Raw genomic sequence first — 23,063 nt, 5'->3', positions numbered from 1 at the left:
AGGCTGTATAGGTAACAGTTGTTGAATCAGAGTGACAAGGATAACAAGGAGACACCAATCCCCAATACCTTTGTATTAATACAGTCTTATGTGTCAGAATATGTGGCTTCACTTAGATATTCCACAGGAGGCACAACCCTAAACATATCCTGACACAGCTCCAAAGAAGCTTCTTTCCTTAAGAAACCCACAAACATTTATCAAGAATCCTATGTGATTTCAGGAGCTACAAACCTGTGCCTCAATGGTTTTGTCAGCACTTGAACTGTAACTGTAGTTACTTACATGTTGGGTTCCATCCTGGGATATTAGTGCTACTTGCTGGCCTAATCCCGACTGAGTAACTGTAGCAACCTGTGCAGAAATGACATCTTCTCCCTCCACACCTGTCACGTAGGTGATCTGGGAGCCTTTGAGCACATCTTCACCTTGACCTATTGGAGACAAAGAAGGCAAGAGGATACTTTAAATGTTCTCAGGAGAGCAAACGACAAGGATTAAGTCCCAGTCTTGTCTGAAGGTTTTAAACACTCCAACAGAAAAATTTAGTGGAAAGATAAGAAAAATAAAAGAAGGAAAGATACCAGAAGCAACTCAGAAAGTCTTATTTTGGGAACACGGGGTATAATCTTCTAGCAATGAGTCTAAAGACACATAAATACTATGTCCACATTTAGTTTGTAAGCAAATATTAAAAGGTGATAAACACTTCTAATATATTCATTACATGTTAATCTCTCTATGCAAGGGACTCCATGCAAACACAACTGGATTTTCTTTTTTTAAAGTTATTAATTAACAAACATACAGAAAAACATAGTGATGCCTTTGTGTGAAGACTTAAGTCAGTTCATTATCTTGATAAATGTTTAACCTCAGCAAATGAATGTTATCATTCCTTTAAAGGAAGGAATTAAGAGATAGCAAGTCTGCTTGAGGCATTCAGTGAAGTTTCCCACAAACATATAGCAAAACAACTTTTCTAACTGAAACAGTTTGTGCAGATATTTCCAATCTTCAGGCACATTTAAAAATCACAATTTTACAAGTGTTTGTCCTATCACAGTATTTTCTTCAGTCTGATCCTTTATAATCATAAGATTCAATACTCAGGAGACCATGAACAGCATATTCTGAGGAGTATTGCAGCACAGCAGCTCCTTTTCATCTCTGCCTCTAGGAAAGTTTACAAAAACTGCTCTAAACCACAGCAGAAACAGCCCATATCACTGTGCTGCAAAAACAGATTTTTTTCCTCAAGGCAGAGCCTTAACTCCCACATAAAAGATTATCACCAGCCATGGTGTTTATATATACTCTTTGAAAAATCCCTAACAAAAGTCCAGTTAGTTGTAATCAGTTTAGAGTCTCTCTGGTCCTTTCCTCACATTCATGTTTTTAGCAGGTTTGCTGAGACTGCAACTCAAATTACTCTCTTATCCCCATGACTGCTATAAATGAGTTTCCCATTTGGCCAATTACCATGCAATTTCTGTTTACAAGCTGTCTACCACCTTAAAAAGTCTTACAGAGAAATTAAGATACATTTTTTAAGTACTTGAACTTTTAAGCCATGTTTTAATTTTGCTGGCTATCAAAATCCCCCAGCAAAACACCATCCAGCCCCTTTTTTTTTTTTTTTAAACTAGAGGTTCAAAGGCTGCAATTCTAACCTGGAGGTGGCTCAAAGAAAGCCTCTTGTTCTTCCTCAATGGGCTCTGTGTCGTTGTGTGCTGTCCGTTTGTGCATAGCAAGGGTAGAAATCTGCTTGTAGGTCTTCCCACAGTGATTGCAGTTGTATGGTTTGGAATGAGTATGTACAACATGATGTTTGTATAAACTGGAATACTCTGTGAAACGTTTGTCACAGCCAGGAACTGTACAGACATAGGGTTTCTCCCCTGCACGGGAAAACAAAAAAGTATAAAGAGAACTTTATTCAGGATGCACAGGAAAAATTGTCAGTAAATGATATTTAGGGACAAACATTCATTACCAATCATACTTTACTTTCAAAAGCAACAGAGAAGCTCAACCTCACAAAGTTTATCAATGCAACATCTTACTGTCTTTTTAAGAATGACTGCCAGTACAGGTTGAGCCCATTTTTCTCCCTATCATTCCATCTAAAACATCTTTCTGATGAAGGCAGAATGATACAGACTGAAAGCTGCAATTTCAGTTTGTCATTGCACTGAGAATTTTGTTCTTTTATTACTGGAAGCCCCATCGAGTTTCCCTCAATGATCAGATATATCGATTGACTAGCATCACTTTTGAGTATTGAAAGCTCTGAGGAAATCCACAGGAAGCATGTGTATAAACAATTATGGTTTCACACAGAAACATCTTCCATTTAAAAAGTCAATGAAACAAATATCCAAATTACATTGTAAACTTAAAAACATATAAACTGAGATACAAAACATCCCTCTATGAAGCTTGTCTGTGTTTCTATAAAATATATAATGGTATCAAGCTGATAGGGCTATCACCAGCTTTTACATTTTAGAATCTTCAAATTTGTGCTCATTATTTCTGCTCCCTAACTCTGAAAATCAAGTTAGATAAGTATTTTTACATCCAGGAAGGATGTAAAAGGAAGTTTTGACCACAGTTTCAGCAGCAAGGAAAATACAGCTGTGATGAAAGGGTGACTCATAACAGTGAGCCAAAGTTAAGCTCAGACTTGTCCTTTACTGGTATTTATTTGAGAAACAGCTCACAAGGGAGGAAAGCCTCAGAATCATCATGAGGATCCAGCCCAATGTCCAGTTTAAAAAAACCTGGTATCCAAACCAAAATTATTCTGTCTTGACAGCAAGGTGGGAAATGTAACTGCTTAAATATCCTCAGCTGAGGGGAGAGGAGGCCCAAACAATTACCAAGCCAAGTCATATAAATATGATTATACCAAATTAACCCACCAGAACATTGACCACAAGAATGACACAGCCTCTCCCAAGCAGATTCCACTTCCAAATACAAGAAATCTCTCATGTACCTGTGTGTATTCTCACATGATTCTTATAATTAGTTGCACTGGCAAAGGCTCTCCCACATCCTGGCTCTGTACAGTAATAAGGCCTTTCACCCGTATGTGTCCTGATGTGAACCTTTCTAATATTAGATGTTGTGAATGACCTGCCACATCCTTCAAAGGGACACTTAAAAGGCCTTTCACCTGAAAAAAAAAGACAAGAAAAGGTATACACACAAAAGGGTTACAAAAGAATGAAAATCCTCAGTTACATTTAAAATTAGGTAGCTTTAAATTCCTACACTCAAGTCTTATCTTTGAGATCCTCAGTCAGAAAATCCATGAACATGCCACTGTGGAGTGTTCTAGTTTAGCCCAAACTAACAAAATTCAGGAAAATCAGACAGTCTGTAAGCTAAATTATGAAGCACTTATATTTTAACATGTATAAAACTGACTCAGTTGCTTGGATTAGCTTCCACACTGCCCATAATCTAACAACTATTTAACAGCCTCCCCAGTTCATACATTTATTACCCAAACCAAGTGTATCATACCATTGACATTCGACAATTGTTGATTCTTCAAATGAAATAAATACCTTCATGACTTAACATATAACCAAAATAAACACTGATTAGTAAAACTTGTTATAGAAAGCATTTAACCTTAAAAAAGAACAAACTTTCCATAGAGAAGCAGCCATGAAATTCAAGTTTCAAACCCCCAGACCAAACCAAATCACAAATCCAAATATCAGGTTCTTTTAGAGTAAGTTTAAGGACAATAACTTACATCACTGCACCAAAGCATTTCACTGTGAACAGCAGACAAGGCCAATCAATAATACTGCAATAACCCTGACCTTTCAGATCTATCAAAGCACACGGAGAAGAGCAAAGGGGGTTAAATTTGGAGACGTTCGAGCCACTGACAGGCTGTCCTAATGCAATTTCCCACTTCTAGAGACAAGTACATTCCACACACTGTGCTGCTTTACCAAAGAGCAGAATCTGAGAGCAAGAGAGAGCAGAACACCCCTACAGATACAGCAATAGGTACTTAACAACAAAAGAACAAGTCCTGATCGACAGCAATACCACTCAACTCCAAAGCACTTCACTCCTTGGCAGAGGAAACTACTGTTCCCTCCTTGGGGCAGCTGTTTTGGGAAGGTTTTCCAGTTTCCTGCCAAGGCAGTGTGTACTCCCTGTACGCCTCAGTGTTGTGTTACCATGGCTCCCCTAATCCTGGCTTCAGCCAGGACCCCAAACACGTCTGAAAGCAGCAGAGCCAACCCCACCCAGCAACAGACCCTGCGCTGGAAACCAAACACATCTCACTCAAACAATGCCCGCAGGAATGTCACCAGACCGGTCCCTGAAGGGGCCTTTTCAAATTCTAATGTCCTTCCTAGCAAAGTGACCTGTTTCCAGGTGACAGAGAATTCCAGCTCCAGAAATGCAAAGCCCTGAAGCTCTACCCCAGTGCAGCACGAGGCACCATCCAGAGCATTTTCTCATGCCAGGGCTGTGTGTCTGGGGAAGTCATGGAGAAAGCTGAGGCAAGCATCTGATGGCACTGGAAGAGAGACTTGACTCTACTCACAGAGGGGGATGAGCCACTTGTGCTTAAAACAGGTAGAAAATGAAGAAATTGCCGAGCCTGATGTACCCACTAAAGGAAGGGGAAGGTTTGTGAGCCATGGCAGAGCCCGGACCTGCCTCCCCTGCTGCAGCTGGCACAAGGCATCAGCTCACCCTGCTCCATCCACCTGCACAAAGCAGCTGCTGCAATTTCCCTCTCCTTCTTCACCTTCCTGAAAATACTCATAAATATCAAATAAGACACCTCTGGCCCCTGGTCTGCTGGGAGATGATGATGCTATTACTAATACTGCTCAGGTGGGTAGGTTACATAGGGCTGGCTCAAATCTTTTGTCTCAGTTGCTGAACAGAGATTGAATTACCACACACCTTCTGTGGCCATAACAAAGGAAAGAAAACAGTCCACAGCTAATAAAGCTGCGTGTGCTACAGAAACCTTTCAGTTCATAGTCTGTACTTGATGCAGTGCATATCAACAGTTCTCTTCTAGAATTGAGATATGTGTTCACCTTGATGTTTAAAAATTAAGACAGCACTAATCCCAACAGAATCTTTTTGTGGATGGAAGTCCAAAAAAGCAGAAATATCTTGATGTAATCCTCAGTTTTTACAACTTTTATTACCTATATTTACATCCCACCCCTCATATTATTAGTATTTTTAATTTGAAAAAAGTCCAAATCCCTATTTATTTTTTCTTCTTGGCTCACAAAGATTTAAACAGTGCAGCAGAAAAGCTTGTCAGTGTTCTAGGAGAGACATAAATATATTTAATGGAATAGGTTAGCAAGTGATAGATTGTTCTTCCTACATTTAAGGGTTGTTTTTCTTTTTTTTCCTTTTTTTGGAAGATCACAGGCACAAAGAAGACATTGTGCAAACTTGTTTTACACGTGTGTGCACCCAGAGAGTTTTGTAAAGTTCAGTGTGTGCTGTCTAGAATTTGTGGTTTGGCTTTCAATTGAATGTTTTTAGACAAAACGTAAGATTTTATTTTTTGTGCCTTTGCAAGTTTTAGTAACACTTGGTTTCCTGTAATATTTTTGTTTTTCAGCTGGAAGAAGAGATGGGAAATGAGGATATCAAGCTCAGAATATCAACATTCATGAAGCTTGCATGCAAGTTATATTAAAGCACCAAAACTGAGGAACACTGAAGCCATTTCTAAAAGGCAAGACAGATTACTGAGGAAAAGTTCCTTGTTCTGTTACAGCTGCAGATGAAGCTGTAAAGGCAATGAGACTCAGTGATGATGGAAGTGATGCACTGCTGTAAGTTAGTGCATTTGCAGTAGTGGTGTGAATGTTCAAGCACTTTTCCCAAGCAAAGCATGCTGGATTTGCAGTAAATGAGCCCACTGGGCTTCAGAAGGAGAATAAACACAGGCTGATTTTGTCAGTGTAAGTCACAGAATGAGGAGAGAGGAGAAACTCCAAACCCAGCCGGGTGTCAGAAGGGAGCAGGAGTGTGTGCTGGCAGTACCTGTGTGGGTCCGGATGTGCTTCTGCAGGTCGCCAGAAGTCTTGAAGGATTTGGTGCAGTTCTCCTCTGTGCACCGGTAAGGCTTCTCCCCAGTGTGTGTCCTCACGTGACTCTTTAGCCCATACCCTGGGGTCAGAAGGGATTTAGCACAGCATGAGCACAAATCAACAAATCAGGCTCCTCATAAACCATCCCAGCAAAAGCTCTGCTTGCCATTCCCATCAGCAACGTGGATGAGTAAAATTTACTCTTTCATTCTTCACAAGCTCTTCGTTCTACCCTACAGAGCAAGAGAACTCTGGGTAACAGTTTAGAAATTCTTGGATGCTTTATTTTTGAAGAAAATGCATCTCCATAAAGTTTCTCCTTCCCTTCAGAAGGATAAACTGCAATTCTTATAATGTGGACAAATATTTATTCTGCCTTCTGAGGAAGCCATTGATGGATTCCATCTAGTTTTTACCTCTTCCCACTACTGTCATCATAACGACATTTAATTATTTGCTCATAGGAAAAGCAATAACCACTAATGAAGTCAGCAGTAAAATCACATACACAGGTGCTAACCAAGAGCAGTCATAGACATTCATTCTCTTTAAGATTACTTTTAGGAACTCATCATCATCAAAATCTCTACCAGTCTGAAGTGAACTTTTGCAACAAGCATTTAACCAAGATTTTCTTTCAGCACTTCCCTGAAAAGATAATGACTAAAGAAGCCTGAAACAGTCATTTTAGAAAATGAACCTGAATTTCACTAGCTGAAAAGATGATTTTTTTTCTAGTTGTCCCAACCAACTTAGCAGTTAAAAAAAGGCAGTATTAAAAACTTACTTTATTCACAGACAAACACTAACAAGCACGAGGAGCTAGTCTGGAAAAGATTACCTGTTGCAAAGGCTTTGCCACATCCAGGATGTTCACACTGGTATGGTCTGTCTCCTGTGTGAGACCTTTCATGCACCTGTTGACATCCAATACAGTGACTTAATGAAATGTTGTATCTGGTTATTTCAGCACAGGAACAGTTCATTCTTAAAGCCAACATATTTTATTTATATTACTAAGATTCACATTGAAGTGTCTGTTTATATCAGTGATGAAAAAATAATGAAATATGGTAACAACATTTTCCCTAAAACTAAAGATGTCTCTTTCCAAAGTCTAACCTGATCCTGCCAGTCAGTTTGGCACAAAACCCTTCTGTAAATACATGCAGAGTTGCCATCATGCACTGTATTAAAGACAGGAGGTAAATATGCCTCAGAGGCCACTTTCTATCTGATTTTTGACTCCACTGAATGCTTCCAATGATGCCTTTATATTGCATGAAACCTCTACAGCAAGGACATCACTTTAGCAAGTGACTCATGAAGGCAACCACTGACTCCTGCAGTCAGAGACAAAGCAGCTCTGTGAGGAGGTTACTCATCAGCAGGGATTGTGCCAGCCCCATACCATTCACCACTGCAGTAATTCCTTGACTTAATTTTAAAAAAGAAGAGAATTAAGAAGCTGCTATCTAGGAAGAAAAGATGTTGCAGCTTTTCACTTTGAATATTAGTTTTGAAGAGTCTCGCTTTGTACTATGATGGTGAAATATTTCAAAAGTGGAATTTTTGCATGATCATGCATACATGTAAAGCTGATAAAGTGAATGCTGGATTCCAGAATTTCTGTGACACTGCTGGTGGAAACAACCTCAACATGCTGGCAATATAGCAGTTGAACACGATCCCAGAACACCAAGTAAACTCAGCTGAGCACCACCAATTACTGTAAAATCAATCCAATAAACATTTGACAAAACAGTCCCATTGCAACTGTCTCTCTCTCAATTTCTATTACTTTTAACCACAATCTTTCTTTGAAAAAAAACAACACATCTAGAAAGTAGCAATGCACATTTTACATCTCATCACCTTAAGATGGTGAGCTGTTGTGTACAGTTTTCCACAGCCATCATAATCACAGCGAAATGCTTTCTCTCCAGTCTGTTGAGATTTTGCAGTCACTCTTGTTCCATGTCCTTGCAAAACAATCTTAAGAGAAAAAGAAAATTTAAAAACTCCAACCACATACTAAAAAAAGCAACAACTAAAATGGATCAGAGAAGTTGCACACTTTATTTTGCTATTAAGCCAGAGTTGATTCTGACAGGTTTCTTTTGTTTCTCTTTGCTTTACTATGCCATGTATTTCTGAGTCCTCAGTAAATAATCTAAAAATAAATAATTGAAAATCATGATGGAAACAGTAAAACATATTTACTTGTACCTAGCAAATTTAAAAGCTTGAATATTTAGTCAAATAACAAAGGCAAATAATTTAAAATATAAGCACAGTGGTAAAATGACCAAATTAGTATACAAGTCTTAGATTATATCTGAAGTGCTAGATCTGTTCCTAAGGGCAGTTAGTTATAAATCAGACCACCTTCAAATACAAGTTCATGGAAAGGCCAAACAATAATTAAATGTCCTTAGAATGAGCACTTTTTGAAAATGAAGGAAAACATTTTATACTTGGCCTGCCATGCATGTCTTTTGATCAAGCTAATCAGAGCATTGTGAGCTAGGTTCTACTCTCCCTCCTAGCATGACAAGAGGAAAACAAACAGCACAGCTTCAGGAGGCAACAGAAACCCTTGTAGAGGCTCCTGCATACACTGACATGTAAGAAATATTCCTACAGGCTGAGCACAGAGGCACAAGCCCAGACATCAGCACTTGATACAACTCTGCAAAGCAATCGAGACTATGTTACACGGTCTGTCCTTTTAAATCACCTCCCTTTTGTTACAGATCCAATTCCATTCCAAACTGCCAGGAGAACATGGCACAGGATGGCTGAGGAGACAATACTCTCAGCATAAAGCAGTGCCAGCTGCAGCAGAGTGCTCACAGCACACCCAAAAGGCTTCAGGATATCTCTAAGGATGGAGACTCCTCAAGTCTGCTCCCAACGTTCACATTCCCAACTAATTCTTCTGGGCAACTGAGGCTCTGCCAAGTGTCTCCCTTGGCCAGCTGCTCAGTAACCTGCCCTAGAACATCCCTGAATTCCAGAATGCTCCTCGTGTGCCCTTCTGGCAGATGCTGAGGATGTCAGAATTCCTCATGGGGATGTGGGCCTGTGAACACGAGGCTCTTCCAGCTGTCTGAAGAAGGCTTCATCTTCTTCCTCATCATGCCCTTGTGGCAGACAGTCACCAGCTCAGCACCCACACTGGTGTGAGCCAGGTCCCATCCCAAAGCCCTGTGTGGTCCTGCTGCTCTCCTTCCCCACCTGGCCCTTTTAAAGAGCCTGGATCCATCACCACAGCACTTCTGTCACCTGAGCCCTCCCAGCAGGGAGCCTGCAGCAGCACACAGACCTTGATTTCCTCTGTCAGAAATCACAGATTTGACTGCTGACACCTTTCCTACAGATTCTTCAGAGTGGATGGAACCTTCAGCCTGTTCACAGGACTAAAGGAGCAAAGTTCAAACAAGATTTTTAATCAGCTGAAATGTTCAACTCCATCACTTCAGTAAATCTTCTCTAGAAACCACGGAGAAAAACAAGCTCCTGGATCAAGAAACCCATTACTGATACTATTGTTTAACCTATGACAGGATGAATCACAGAAATCACTTCAATACATTAAGGATCATGAAGAATATGCTTGGTTGAGCACCTGCACTGAAGCACTAATTTTTTTTTGTATCAGTAAACCTACTAGTATTTCTTTCTTGTTCCAGCATATAAAAACATGTATATGCTTTCTAAGTTCTGTCATAAAGCTCAAGTATGCCAAAGTTTAAAAAAAAATGAAAACAATTGAAAAAACAATGCGCTGATATCTACAAGGAAATAACCAGCCATAATCTTACCAATATTAAGATGGAAACAAAAACTGGGGAGGAAGCATCTATCTAATAACATAGAACTTACTGACAGGAACTGTGTATTTCAAATACTTTTAAACAGAATGAATAAATAAACAGAATTTAAAACTCCCTGTTTTTAAGAGATCACAAATGCATCCTGAGCCCAGAGAGGTAACACAAGAGAAAACCAAAGATCTCGGATCAGATTTTTCTATTGCACATATAAAAGCAGAATCATATAACCAAAGTGGGCATTATGAACAGATGGGTATGACAGGTTTGAAAGGAATTAGTGAGACATCCATTTGGGCACACAGGGTCTTTTGTTTTCCCGTGCAGAAATCACAAAGAGGTTTTATGCTTTTTTTCTTTGCTGAAACACCTAACTAACCATGGGCAAGTCTGAGGGACTGCTTAGTAGTGTGACATCTGCTCTGTTCCCTGTGAACTTAAAAAGTTTATAAATATCCACCTATTGAATTCTACATCTAAATATGAGACTATTGTATATATCTTTATACATATGAATACATAATGACTTACAAGTAGGTATCTACTTAAATCAAGAGATAAGAATGATTTATATTTTCATATATAATTGATAGCTTTGGGCCCCTTCAGCTGAAGGCCAATTGTAGTCACCTTATAAGGGCCAGAATTTGAGACTAAGCCTCACTACCTTTTTGAAATATCAGCTCTTGTTTTGTTTGGAACACATAATCCTCCATAAGATTGGCACATTTCCATATTGCACATATGTTGCCATATATGTATAAGATAAAACCACGTCCACATTCAGTTTGCTTTGGGGCTGAGGCCAAAATCAATATTTAGGTGGATACTGATTACAGGTAATTTTGCTTAATATGCTCTTACTTCAGGTAAAACCAACAAAGATTTTATCTGACTCTTCCTTGAATTTTGCCTTTTATTTGAGTTGTATCCCTATTCCAACTTGCAAGTGTGCAAAGCCTCTGAATTTCTTAATTTCATTTTCTAGAACATGGTCCAACACAGTAAATAATGCAAGTATTAGCAATTCTCTCCTTCCACAGTCATCCCACACAGGCAAAAGTGGAGTGTCTGCAGCTTTAAATCTTGTGGGATATACTTGTAAAAGATTAAAAATAGAAAATTTGAGCTAACTGTGTAAGAGGTGAACCTGTAATTATTCTTTTCCTCCTTATCTACTTCATTATTTCTTATATTAGGCAAAAAGGAGAAAAGGTTTGCCCCATTCTCAATGCAATGACTTTTCCATTTTTGATTTTGTCACCTGAAAATGAGGATATAGAGATTTTAGTATTGTTTTAGTTGCATATTTGAAGCCCAGAATATATTTTTCTTTGTCTTTCCCTTTAATAAGACACATTATAATACCAAGTACCATTCACCTTACATAATTTTATGGACCCCAGGGAAAAAAGCTTGAGACTTAGTAAGCTGCACCTGTATTTTCCATTACCCTTCAAACTTTTGGATTAATCTTTTCACATTTAAAGGTTTTTACATTTCTGTGTACTAACAATATGGATCCAGAAGAAGAAATTGGAGTATTTTTCTCTTCTTTATGCATTCTCTAGGAGCAACACTCTTAACTACTGATTCCTATAAGACCTGCAGTAAAGGTCAGGGACCCTAACAGGGTAAGTGGAATCAAAATAAGTCATTAAAGAAAGAACATTTCCAGACCTATGCCTGGAATGGTCTCTCCTACAAGAAATGTATTAACTGGGACAGCATTTTTCTGCTTCAAATACTATCACAAGTCAGCTCCTTCTCTGGAAAAGAACTTCTGAAATACTTACACTTTTATTACTTAAATACTCAGGCCAGTTTGAAAAATCTTAGAAAGCCAACATAATTTTAAATAACTTTTTAATGGGAAACCCCTCTAGAAAACAGTAAGTATTAGAAGATTTTTTAAAACTCTTGTGACAGGATCTTGTACAGAGTGAGATAATATAATCTATCTGTATAATTTGAAATCTACAATTTCTGAAGGGTAGAAGCAAACCCTAGTTCATGGCTCTAGGGCTGCCTTTCATGCACCTTGCTGAGCAGAAAAGACAAAAGAAATAAATATATTCAATTATTTTGTATTAAGCACATACCTGCATTTTTTTATCTTGTTCATTTTCACCTATAATTCCTGTGCTACTAACACTGTCATTTCCATCAATAGACACCTGAAAAACAAAGTTGAAATGGGAAAAACTTTTACAGGTTACTTTTATTCATCTGAGAAGCAGAGGGTTACAGACATTGCTGGGGGTTTATTATTTCATAGCTCTCTAGCTCCCTCTTGGAACGAGGTTATCCCATAGAACATCAGCTTACATAAAAATCACCCTGCATTACAGAACAGGCCAAGTGAGCATAGCAAAGTGCTTTTAGAACAGGCTAGCAAAGACTGCAAGAACTAAGGATATTAAATTAATAGACACACGAAAGTATTACAACAAATCAATAAATTTAACAATATTGAGTTCTGACAAAAAAACCCCAAACATTTACTTCTTTTGTAATAAAGGTATCTCTCACTCCTTGTTATGCTATTTCAAATAGCACAACTGCTTTTTAAATCAAAATACCTAAGACAATGTGTTACATCTCAATTTGAACTAGTCAAATTACAACTAAACAAGTCTTGAGTATTGCTACATAAGTTTGTTTTTAAAGACAGTCTCCAGGAGGAGATAGGTATTGCTGTTTCCAAGGAGCTCATAAAAATATTTGACTGTTAAGATGTTAATGTGACATTTTTATTTAAATAAAAATGTAATTACCCAGTTTAAACAAACACCCCACACTCTCTCACAAGCAGCAACTCAACAGGATGTTACCATTCACTATATAAAAAATTAAAAGTGTATTTTGCATAGTTTCCCATTCCTTAATTGGCTCTGTATTAAGCACAGGCATCTCTGCATCCATTATATTCAAGGCTAAAACTGATGCACCTAAGCCTAGCCTAAGTGATTTTATTCTTCTCTATTTATTCTTCTTGGCAGGAACCTTCCCCCCCCGGGCTGCTCCTGCCCTTTCAGCCAAGAGCCCACAGGAGACCCCTGAGAATTTTGGTGCCTGTGTGAAGGATGCTGCCCAAAGCAGCAGCCCCCAGCAGTTTGCCTGCACACTGCCATGAACTCATCCCACTAGAGGTTTTCAGACTCTCTCTCTCTCTAAATTAGACAATTATGAGCAATATACTTTTGGGAACTTGGAGCTAAAACAGTAATGAGGAAAGTGACCAAGCAGAGGCAAATTTACATTACAAAAAGATTAAAAAGAGTGTCAGAAAGCAGGTAATTTTTGTTTTGGTTTTTTTTTAAGAGGGAAATAATACCTATTTTGGGACCTTCTCCCTCCTAATTTTTAAAGGAAGGGGGGAGAACCTGCACAGAAAGGAGACTTGAATTACTTCATCCTGAACTTCCTGTTGTTGGTAGAGAAAAGAACTGCTGACATGAAATTAGAACTTGATCAACTATTGGAAACAAATGATCCAAAGAGAATGGTGTGCATGTGCTGAGGCATGCACAAATCCCAGTGACTGCACTTTGCCAGCAGCTGTCATAGCACAGGAAAGAAGCTTAAGGAGAAAAAAAAAAAAAGTGTTGTAACCTCTTCACAATTCCATCAGCTATTCTGCAATGACCTTTTCTCCTTGGCTGCTTTGGGAGGATGGTGGCATTGACTCAGGCCAAAATGAGAGGACTCTAGTTAAATCTGCATGGGCTTTGCATGTTGTGGAAAGCAGTATTATGCCTGAAGGAGAAGTGAGGGACAATGAAAAATATGCATGTTACACCACTTCCAGTGAGCTTCTAGGTACTCTGCTTGGATGTCTTTCTATGAACTCTCTTATATTCTACACTCATCTTTCTGTTTCTGCCTGTTGCATAAAACAAGGAAACAAAGAAGAACCACCACTCTCCAAATTCACCGTTTTTTTCTTTGCCCTTTAAGCTTCGAAAAGAAAGCCTTAAAATAACCAACCAAACAAAAAAGACACCCAACTTTAAACTTCTCTTTTGCAGTACTGTAAGAATTCTAGGAGGATTTCATGGCAGATCTTTGAGCTTCTCCTAAAATACTCTTTTATGCTAAAGAAAGATTTAGTCTGCCTTCAAATGAAAACACAAGAACACCTACAATGAGTCAAACTAAAGGCAATCCTACTGCACCATTTAATTTCCAACAGCAGCCAGCAGCAGATGCTGGAGAGCACTAAACAAACAGGCCAAGCATGTAGTGATGCATTCCCCATAATATTCTGCCAACCTCCAAGCAATTTGTGGTTTATGAACTTCCTGAACCAGAAGTCACGTGTTTCTACCTAATAGCCATGGACACATTTTTCTTCTATGAATTTATCTAATTACTCCCTAAATCCAAGGACATTAGTGTCCACAATATTCCACAAGCAGTGCATAACTTTGAGGTGTTTGAAGAAGTATTTTCAATCTTCTTGAACCCATCACGTGAGAGTTTCACCTGATGTTTCCCAGTTCTGAAACTGGTGCAGTCAATGACAAGTCACTACTCTTGTTTGGGATACTTAAAATTTTATAAAATCCTATCATATACTTACCATGTGTATTCAATTTCTTCCTGTACCTTTTCCAAAGTGTAACACCAGCTATGAAAAGTGTACCTTGCCTTACTATGAAGTGTGCATGGACATGGAGGAGAATCATAAAACCACATTTCTCCTTTTAGGAGAGATCCAGGGTTCTGACCACTGAACTATTTTTTTTGTTTGTTTTTTTACATAAACCAGGTGCACTGCTTGGAAACTCACTTCTACTTACTGTCCCCTAAAGGTTCCAGCAGTACCATTCAGAATAAGGTTATGAGATGAGAGCTTAAAGAAAACAAATTTTCCTAAACAAACACACAAGTGCACTACAGAAAACAAATTCACATTACAGTATTAAAAAACCCACATTGAGTTAAATAGGATGAAAATGCAAGTTTATTTGCATTTCTTCGTTTCTTCTTCACCTTCTCAAAACAGAAACATATCAGAAATGATGATTAATATAGCTGCTGGTTAAGAAGGGCAAAGCTGTGACTGATTTAATCTAAATGAAATAGTACCTGTGGAATGTGTAGAAGCTTGTGATTACAGTTCAACTAACATCAAATTACCTTTTATTTATGAAATGCCAAAACATAGCATCACAACACAATTTGACTGCCTGCCTCAGGATCTCTCAATTCTAACAGACAGAAGCATAATGAAAAGAATAGTGAATAAGATATTTAATTATCCCAACTGGCCTCCCAAATTTTGACAACTCCTGGGGACATTAAGAGGACAGACTTTAAAATATATTCTGCTTTTTCCAGAGCAATACAAGCACTGATGGCAATTATCCAGCAACTGGGACAGTGCTTAACTACACTCATGGAAGTTGCATTACCCATTACCACACTTACATCATGCTTCATAGAAGTCTAGTAAAGTGAACAATATGAATTTTGTGCATCCTACTGCATTTTTACTATAGAAAATAGGGATCAAAGAAGTTTTTTTTTCTTAATTCAGTAACTGTCTGATTGTCTTTTCTACATTTCATACCATGTTTTGTCCTTGCTCAGTACACCAGGCCATATTCTTCCCATTCAGGAAAAAAAAATTAATCCAGCAACAGTGCTTGAACAAGAATAATTTGACTTTGTCCTTCTTTCCAAACAGTGTCCTTTCCAGAGACTCCTTTGCAATGCTGTCTAAATTGCTTTCCAAATCTGACTGCAGTTCAGTGTTCAATCTTTTCTCCTTTTTATGCAACACTACACACCAGAGCTGCTCATGACAGCAAGCACTGTCATGACAATTTGGTGTTCTCTCTTCTAGGAGTCTGACACTCACTCAGTTATAATTTTATTTCTTAAATGACAATTGGCTTGTGGTGCCAGGTATGTTGTGCTGTACATTAAAACACAAAGGATAGAGAAAATGCCTTGCAGGGTACCTTGGCTGCATACTGCTCCAAAGCACTGATGGTGTCTGGGTCGATGGCAGCATCTCCTGTGTGCAGTCCTGCCACTGTGCCATCAGCCTGGATGGCTAAAATGGTGTCTGACTGTGGCATCTGCACTGTGTGGTGGATGTAGGCTGTGGTTCCATCCTCCAGCTGCACAGCTTGCAGTGCACTCTGGTCATAACTGTCTGAGGAGTGATATTGCAAAGTGTTAGGATTCTGAAAGGAGCAGCAATTGTTCCATGAGAAACTACTGCTCTCCAGGAAGTGCCCCCTGAAGTCATGCACACATATGAAATACATGGGAAACAGAACTACCAGTATATGAGAAATATAAACATTTAAAATAATACTATGAATAACACAGGAATTTGTTTTGAAGACAACACCCCCCATAGTTTTATTTCTATGATTACAAAAGTACCAAAAAATTTATATTGATCTGGCTTTATTTACAAAGGAGATCGGGAACACGAGTATGCTTTCCATTTCAAATCCACTTATCATAAAATGAAAATAATATAAGAAATCTACTGATATCATTACTTCAGACTTTAGATCCCACACTTTAAGAAGAGAATCACGCAAATATGCAAAAGAAACACAAAATATAAAACTATTTTTAACAAAAAAATTCTATATTACATTCTTTCCTCTTATTATTGTTGGTTGTAAAATGTAATTGTCACACTTGTTTAAACAGACATAAAGTATATACTTGATCACTTTTTCTAGAGAAGTGCTGCTATTTCCAAGACTAGTGTAATCATCTTCTGCAGAAACATAAGTTATCATCTGGAATAACTACATTTGCAATCTTGACAGTCAGCTGTCACATTTTCTGCCCTACCACCTAAAGGTATATACTCACTTTAATGTGATCCTGGGCTAAATAAACACTGGGCTTGATTACATTTATAATTGTTACATGAGGCCCAAGTAAAGAACTGCAACATTTCAACAATTTTCAGATGTCACAGTTAAAGCAACAAGTAATTGACACTGGGAATCCCATTAAGATGATAATTTTAGAGAGTATCCTATTTGATACTGCTGAAGTTCAGTTGAACAGTGATGCAGTAAATCCCATCTGACACACCAGTTACCTTTTGAGGTGTGATGGATAAATGCTGTAGTTCCATCTTCCAGCTGAACCGCTTGTCCATCTTCCAGGCGCAGGCTCTCCCCTGCTCAGAAGGAAGAATTACAGCAAGAGGTCAAAGAATCCATTAGAACAAAAGATAAACATTAAATACCCAGGATTACAAAATACCTAAGATCTCTTCATGACAATTTCCATTAAAAGAAGAAATCAAGCTATTATCATTACTGTTAATTACTTAATATCAATATTTAGCAGTAATAGATTATTTTATAACACATTTTTTGTATTAATGCACTCACTGCTTTTAGGCATGGGTACGTGTTGAACATAAGCAGCAGAACCATCTTCTAATTGAATCACTTGGCCATCCATTAATTTACCATCTGAAATACACAGAATATTTTTAAGAATTTTAATTGTGCAATAAACCACAGTTTTAATACATAGTTGATACTTTATAGATTAACATATAAATAAAATATCCACAAGAAATAATGTCTGGTAAATAGAAAGCGCAATTGTGACTGTACAGAGCTTTTAAAATTCAGGGATTAAAAAAACCAAAAGAGATCTGCTGTGTTGTTTGTTAGGCAGAATGTTGACATCTGGGTTTGGACCATAAAGATCTCTTCACTTTTATTTGAATTATATTCCAAATTTAATTTTTGCACCTTATTAGTATCAAAACCAAAAGATTTATTTTATAGTATTACCGAAATTTCCAGCTGGAATTGGAACTTAAGAAACACTGTGGAGATTTTACCTGACTTTACAGAGGGTTAGAAAGGGGAACAGCACTTGAACAGCCATCACTGTGCAGTCCTCTGCCTACCTTTAGAATTGTGCTGAATGTAAGCAGTGGAGCCATCAGCCAGGGTAACTGCTTGCAAACTTACACCTTCCATGTTTTCCAAGTTGTCACCATCTAGAAGGGAAAAAAAGTTCACCTTCAGTATAACCAGTATGGAACCCTAGAAATCTCAGCTTAAAGACCTCCATAAATTATTACATCTCCTCAAAGCATATTGGTTTGACAAATAAGAAGAGCAAGCAGTTCTTACTTGATTTCTGGTTCTGAGCCTCTGACACTTATTAGGGTCATTTATTCAAGATTTTGCTCAGTAAACATGACAGCTAAATGTCATTTTCCTTAAGTAACAAAAATACAATGTCACTGAATAAATAACTACAAAGCTGAGGTTTGAGGAAAACTATAAATTAAATCATCAGGCTCAACAGTGAAATAATGACACACATACTTATATTGATAATTTTGTTTTGTACAACACTACTTGCCATTAATACACACAAAACTATTTAGATTAAAATGCAGGTTTAGGAGAGAGTTTGTAATCATGTCAAATCATAAAGCTGTCAGGAAACATCAAGTTTAAGCCAATTTCAAGTCATTATCTATTTTAAAACTCAACTTGCTTAATACATACTTAGGTATCAACTGAATTTACAACGTATAACACAGTAAGACTATATAGAGAATAAAGTCAGATTTTATATTTCATATATTTTTGGCACATTTACACTTCTATTATCTTAATTAAAAGATAATTTCCAGCCAGAATTAAATTAGTGAATTTAATCAATCTTGGTTAACTGTTGTCTGCTGAACTTTTAATTCAGAGTACACGACATGAATTTTAGTGTTTTATCTGAGTTTCAAAAAGAAAAGACATAATAATGTAGAGGTATTTTAACCTGAAGGTTCACCTTGCACAGCTACAGCTTCTGTTAGACACAGAGTCACGTGCTGGGCCTCCATTCCTCCTCCAGAAAACTCTGTCATTCCCTGAGAGTCTCGATTTATCTGAGCTAATAACATTGTCTACCTAGAGAGAAAAAGTATTCAAAAAAGAGAAAATTGAAATATAGAACCAGTAGTACATAATCCCAGTTTAAGGTGATTTTTATACAGCTGCTACAAATATTTTATGTTATGTTTTGCATAAAATAGATGCAAAAAATTATTTATCTAGAAAATACTTTGAAGGAATAAAAGTATCTAAAATAGCTAAGTATTACTACCTCAATTAACTTAGGTGTTAAGGACTTCAGGTGGCAGTTATTAATATAAAGTGCATCAACAACATTTAAATTTCAGTTAAATACAAATTATTTAACCAATGTACAAAGAATAAAGGTGGTAATGACAGTACAGGTAATGATAACTATTTGTCCCCAGAACTGAAATAAAGCTGACAATTCACCCATAGTCACCCATGACAACAGCAGGGCTTTATCTGTATAAATCCAAGATTTCTCCAGTGCCAGTAAAAGGTTTAAAAACAAGGACACACTGCAAAAGTCTAACTGAACAATTCAACTGTTTCCCTAGATTTTCCAGAGGTTTCTATTTAAACAAAAAAGCAACCAAACAAAGCAATCTGTCCTTTAAAATAATGAAGTACCCATGATAAAATTTGTTAATTAGACAAAAGGACAGTGATCAGGGAGTGACTGCTGTATCTCACAGCACCACACAGAGCCATCCCTTTGTCCCTTTGCATACTCACATTTTTACCCAGACATGTTTTAATATGGGAGATCACATCACAGCTTTTAATCCTACTGTGGTTCTATGATCTGCTGGTTTATAATTCAAGGATGAGAAGAATAATCTAAGGGGTTTCATTTATTTATGATTACCTTTATAAATATATTTAACTATTTTTACCTCTACAGTCCAGAAATCTGCTCTTGAATAAGCAATTTATCAACAGTCTCAAAGACCACTGAGAAAATTGTACTTCTCTCAAAATTAAAGAAAAAGGAGCACAAAATCAGACCATGTAGGTACTCCAGTGTGCCTACAGTATTTAATAATTTAGTAGTTGAAAATCACACCCAAGCAATATTTTTCAAATACATGCAACTGTATATAGTGAGCCAGACTTTTTCCTAGAGCTGCAGGCTAAGTTTTTTATTTCCAGTTAATGGTACAGATACAGCTTAATAAAGGAAGTGGAAAGCAAGGGTACCTTTGGGAAAGTTTTAAGCCTCCTGCTTTTTTCATACATTACATTGAAAATCACACAAAACCACCAAAACATTGCTAATGATCAGTGCATAATTCTGTAAGAGATATGCCTTCCAAGAGTCATGTCCATAATTTCTATCTAGAACATTAAGGAAATTATAATACTGCCTTGCAATAAGGAATTTGAACCTTGACCAACCAGCATCAAAAAGATAAAATTAACACAGAAAGCAAAATATAGTTCAAAATGAGTGTGAGGGGATTTTTTTAAGATCCAAGAGAAGACAGGTAAGTCTTCCCAACATCCTTTTCAGGAAAAGAAGCTTTTACAGAAAATGGGGCCTCTAAAAGAGATGTAATACACAAGAAAAGGAGAAGCCATCCAGACTAAATTGCATTTATATAGTTGTCTCTGAAGAAAATGAAATAGGAAAGTTTGTTTGGATACTATAATTTAAGAGACAAGGAATTGTATGAGGATCTAGGAGATTCTGAGTTCAACTTCTTCCTCTGCCATGTCCATGACTGTGAGTTTGGAAAAGTAACTTGTTTTCCTACTACTTATTTATCATCCTCCCATCTCAAAATAGGCAGAAAACTTTTTCATAGGAAGCAGTTTGCTCACAAACCAAAAATCAATCATGATGTATCTACAGACTGAGCCTACACAGGCACAGAAACAAAGCAGCCCAGCATTCATGTCCCATGCTGCAAATAGGATCAGAAAACTGTTGCAGTTGGAAAACAAACAAACAAACAAAAAACCTAGCAGCAAAAAGAGTTTTATCCAGCCCAGTTTGCAAGGACAGCTTTTCTGGAGGCACTGCCAGCTTGCAGCAAGTTAAATTAACAAATTCTGGTATAATATGCTAGTGGTACCCAGAGGCTGGCTGTCCTCTGCTAACAGGGGTCTGTACTGTCAGCATTTTCCAGGCACTCAGTTTTCAGGACATCTCATGGAAGCTGCAAAACAGCTGCACCATTTCACAGAGCAGAGGAGAAAGGCTCCACAGCCACAGGTGTTGACTTGAACTAGAGAGTGAAATTCCAGCAGACTGCACCTCGGGTCTACTTGAGGAGTATTACCTTCTCTCACACAAAGTAACTTTTAATAAATATCATCTGCCTTGCTCCAGAAGTCATGGCTCTTCTCCCACCTCTGGGCAGCAGTGAGGGAGCCAGTCCATGCAGACAGCTGCGAGCAGAATTAATTGCTTAAGGCGTGAGTAGCTACTTTGTAAGGAAAATAAATCTAATGCCAGAATAATTTAAGAACTGCAGGAGCAACAGTATTTAAATAGTTTCACAGTGTTTGTTACTGTAGCATGGCTATCAACTCTCACACACAAAATTCACTAAAGGGAACTGCTGCACACAGAACAATGTCTACAACTTGCCTCTATTCCAGAGATCTGGACAATCATACAAACTCACACAAGAACTCAGCAGCAATCAAGTCTGTTTCTCCCAATTCCAGCTCCTTTCAGTGGTCACTTTCAGCATATCTTCCTCTCAATCCTCTGTCTTTCCACTAAGTTCCTTATCCCCAGCTCCATCCCTTCTCCTTGAAACACCAATTTCCTTCTTCAGTCCTATCACGACACCAGATTTCCAGGACATGCCTCTTCCCAGATATAATCCCATCCTTGTCAGAATAATATCAAATACTTCATGCCCACACCAACTCCTTCTGCAATTAGTCCCCAGGTCTTCTCTTGCTGCTGGTGTGTTCTGTGACCCCTCACACCACTGGCTGTGCCCTTCCTGCCTCTGTGTCAGCAGCTCATGCTCAGACCCACCTTGGAGTTCATTCATCCCCCACAAGAGGCTGGAGCACTGGGGTCCTCCCAAACACCACCCCAGCTCTCACTCCCTCTGCAGGGACACAGCAGCTTTGCTCTGTCTGCACAGGAAGAAAACCCTCAGCCAAAAGTGTTTGTGCTGCTGCTCCCTTCCAGCCTCTCCTCTTTGTCCCCACTGGAGAACACTGACAAACCAAACAGGGCTGGAAAGATGCAGGAAAGATTCAGAGTTGGCCTGTGTTGAACAGAAAAGGGTCAATCTATCAGACAATGATGCTGCAGCATCACTGGGAAGAGCAGTCAAATACAGGAACAAATGGCCAATACAGGTATGGACTCTCCATCCTTGTAGAGGTTCAGGGCAATTTGACACAGCCCTGGGCAAATGAGACTTGCCTTGATCAACCTGAACTAGAAAACTTCTGAAAGTCCTTCCAACTTCCCATGCTCTCTGATAATCATTTCAATAACACACATTTACAATAGCATCACCTTGCTGTTTGTGTATCATCCATCCTGCAAATCTACTCTCCTAACATTTTTAAATTTGCTTTTTCAAAACCAGCTGGTTTTCATCAAATTCAAATCTCTTCCTTGCCTCCACTTTAGTCAGTCTCTTCTGTTTTCTCCTCAGCTTCCATCAAATTTGTCTCCATCATTTTTTTGATCTGAATCTCACCACCTTCTTTCCCTAATCCACATCATTGCTTTTATTCCTCTGCATTTACATCAGTAAGCTTTTTTCTTTAAATCTTCTGTCTGCTGGGAGGTCTGTCAGTAAAAATCTAGGAGAGATTTCCTTTACCCACTTCAAATATTGCAGCTCATTACTTAAAAATCCATTTTTAGGAAAAGCCAGGAACCCTGGGGTGGGGCCTGCATAGCAGCAAGATTGACACACGTGGATTCTGCTTCATCTCAAGAGCTGTCTTACAGCAAAAACAAGTACAGGCTCAGTCACGAAGTACTCACTGAAGTGAAAACTTGAGACTTGACTTTGGGAACTCTTGCAAATCTTCACAGATCGTACGCAAGTTGCAACTGTCAATTTTCAAAGGCACATCAATGACGAGATTTGGACAGACTTTCACACGGACAGTAACGTGTCCTGCATTCCTGAAATGATTAGTCACCAAAATATGTCTGTGGTATCCATGCAGAGAAAAATCTTACCATTCTTTTAGATGGTTAAAACACTTCTCACAAAAAAAAAAATTAGTCTGAAACAGAA

The 23,063-nt window shown here is 38.1% G+C and overlaps 1 protein-coding gene across 4 annotated transcripts in view; it reads right to left on the bottom strand.

The window, feature by feature from the left end:
• Positions 1-23,063, bottom strand: part of ZNF143 (zinc finger protein 143) — a 36,633-nt gene that overhangs the window by 5,793 nt on the left and 7,777 nt on the right. The window contains exons 2-14 of one of the 4 annotated variants that reach the window (XM_088175598.1): positions 22,805-22,948; positions 18,764-18,882; positions 17,871-17,963; positions 17,338-17,421; positions 17,040-17,120; positions 15,925-16,121; positions 12,055-12,129; positions 7,992-8,111; positions 6,958-7,033; positions 6,070-6,195; positions 3,005-3,184; positions 1,674-1,901; positions 286-434 (exon numbers count right to left, since the gene is read on the bottom strand). In XM_088175598.1, coding sequence (XP_088031724.1) covers positions 286-434; positions 1,674-1,901; positions 3,005-3,184; positions 6,070-6,195; positions 6,958-7,033; positions 7,992-8,111; positions 12,055-12,129; positions 15,925-16,121; positions 17,040-17,120; positions 17,338-17,421; positions 17,871-17,963; positions 18,764-18,875 — 1,521 coding nt within the window. In that variant the 5' untranslated portion in view covers positions 18,876-18,882; positions 22,805-22,948. Of the gene's footprint in view, positions 1-285; positions 435-1,673; positions 1,902-3,004; positions 3,185-6,069; positions 6,196-6,957; positions 7,034-7,991; positions 8,112-12,054; positions 12,130-15,924; positions 16,122-17,039; positions 17,121-17,337; positions 17,422-17,870; positions 17,964-18,751; positions 18,883-22,804; positions 22,949-23,063 lie in introns of those variants that run through there. The other 3 variants (XM_088175597.1, XM_014876347.2, XM_014876349.2) reach the window with 3 other exon arrangements.

This window comes from Sturnus vulgaris, chromosome 18, assembly GCF_052056855.1.
Source record: "Sturnus vulgaris isolate bStuVul1 chromosome 18, bStuVul1.hap1, whole genome shotgun sequence".
NCBI classification, from domain to species: domain Eukaryota; kingdom Metazoa; phylum Chordata; class Aves; order Passeriformes; family Sturnidae; genus Sturnus; species Sturnus vulgaris.
This window is presented reverse-complemented; position numbering and strand designations above follow the sequence as displayed.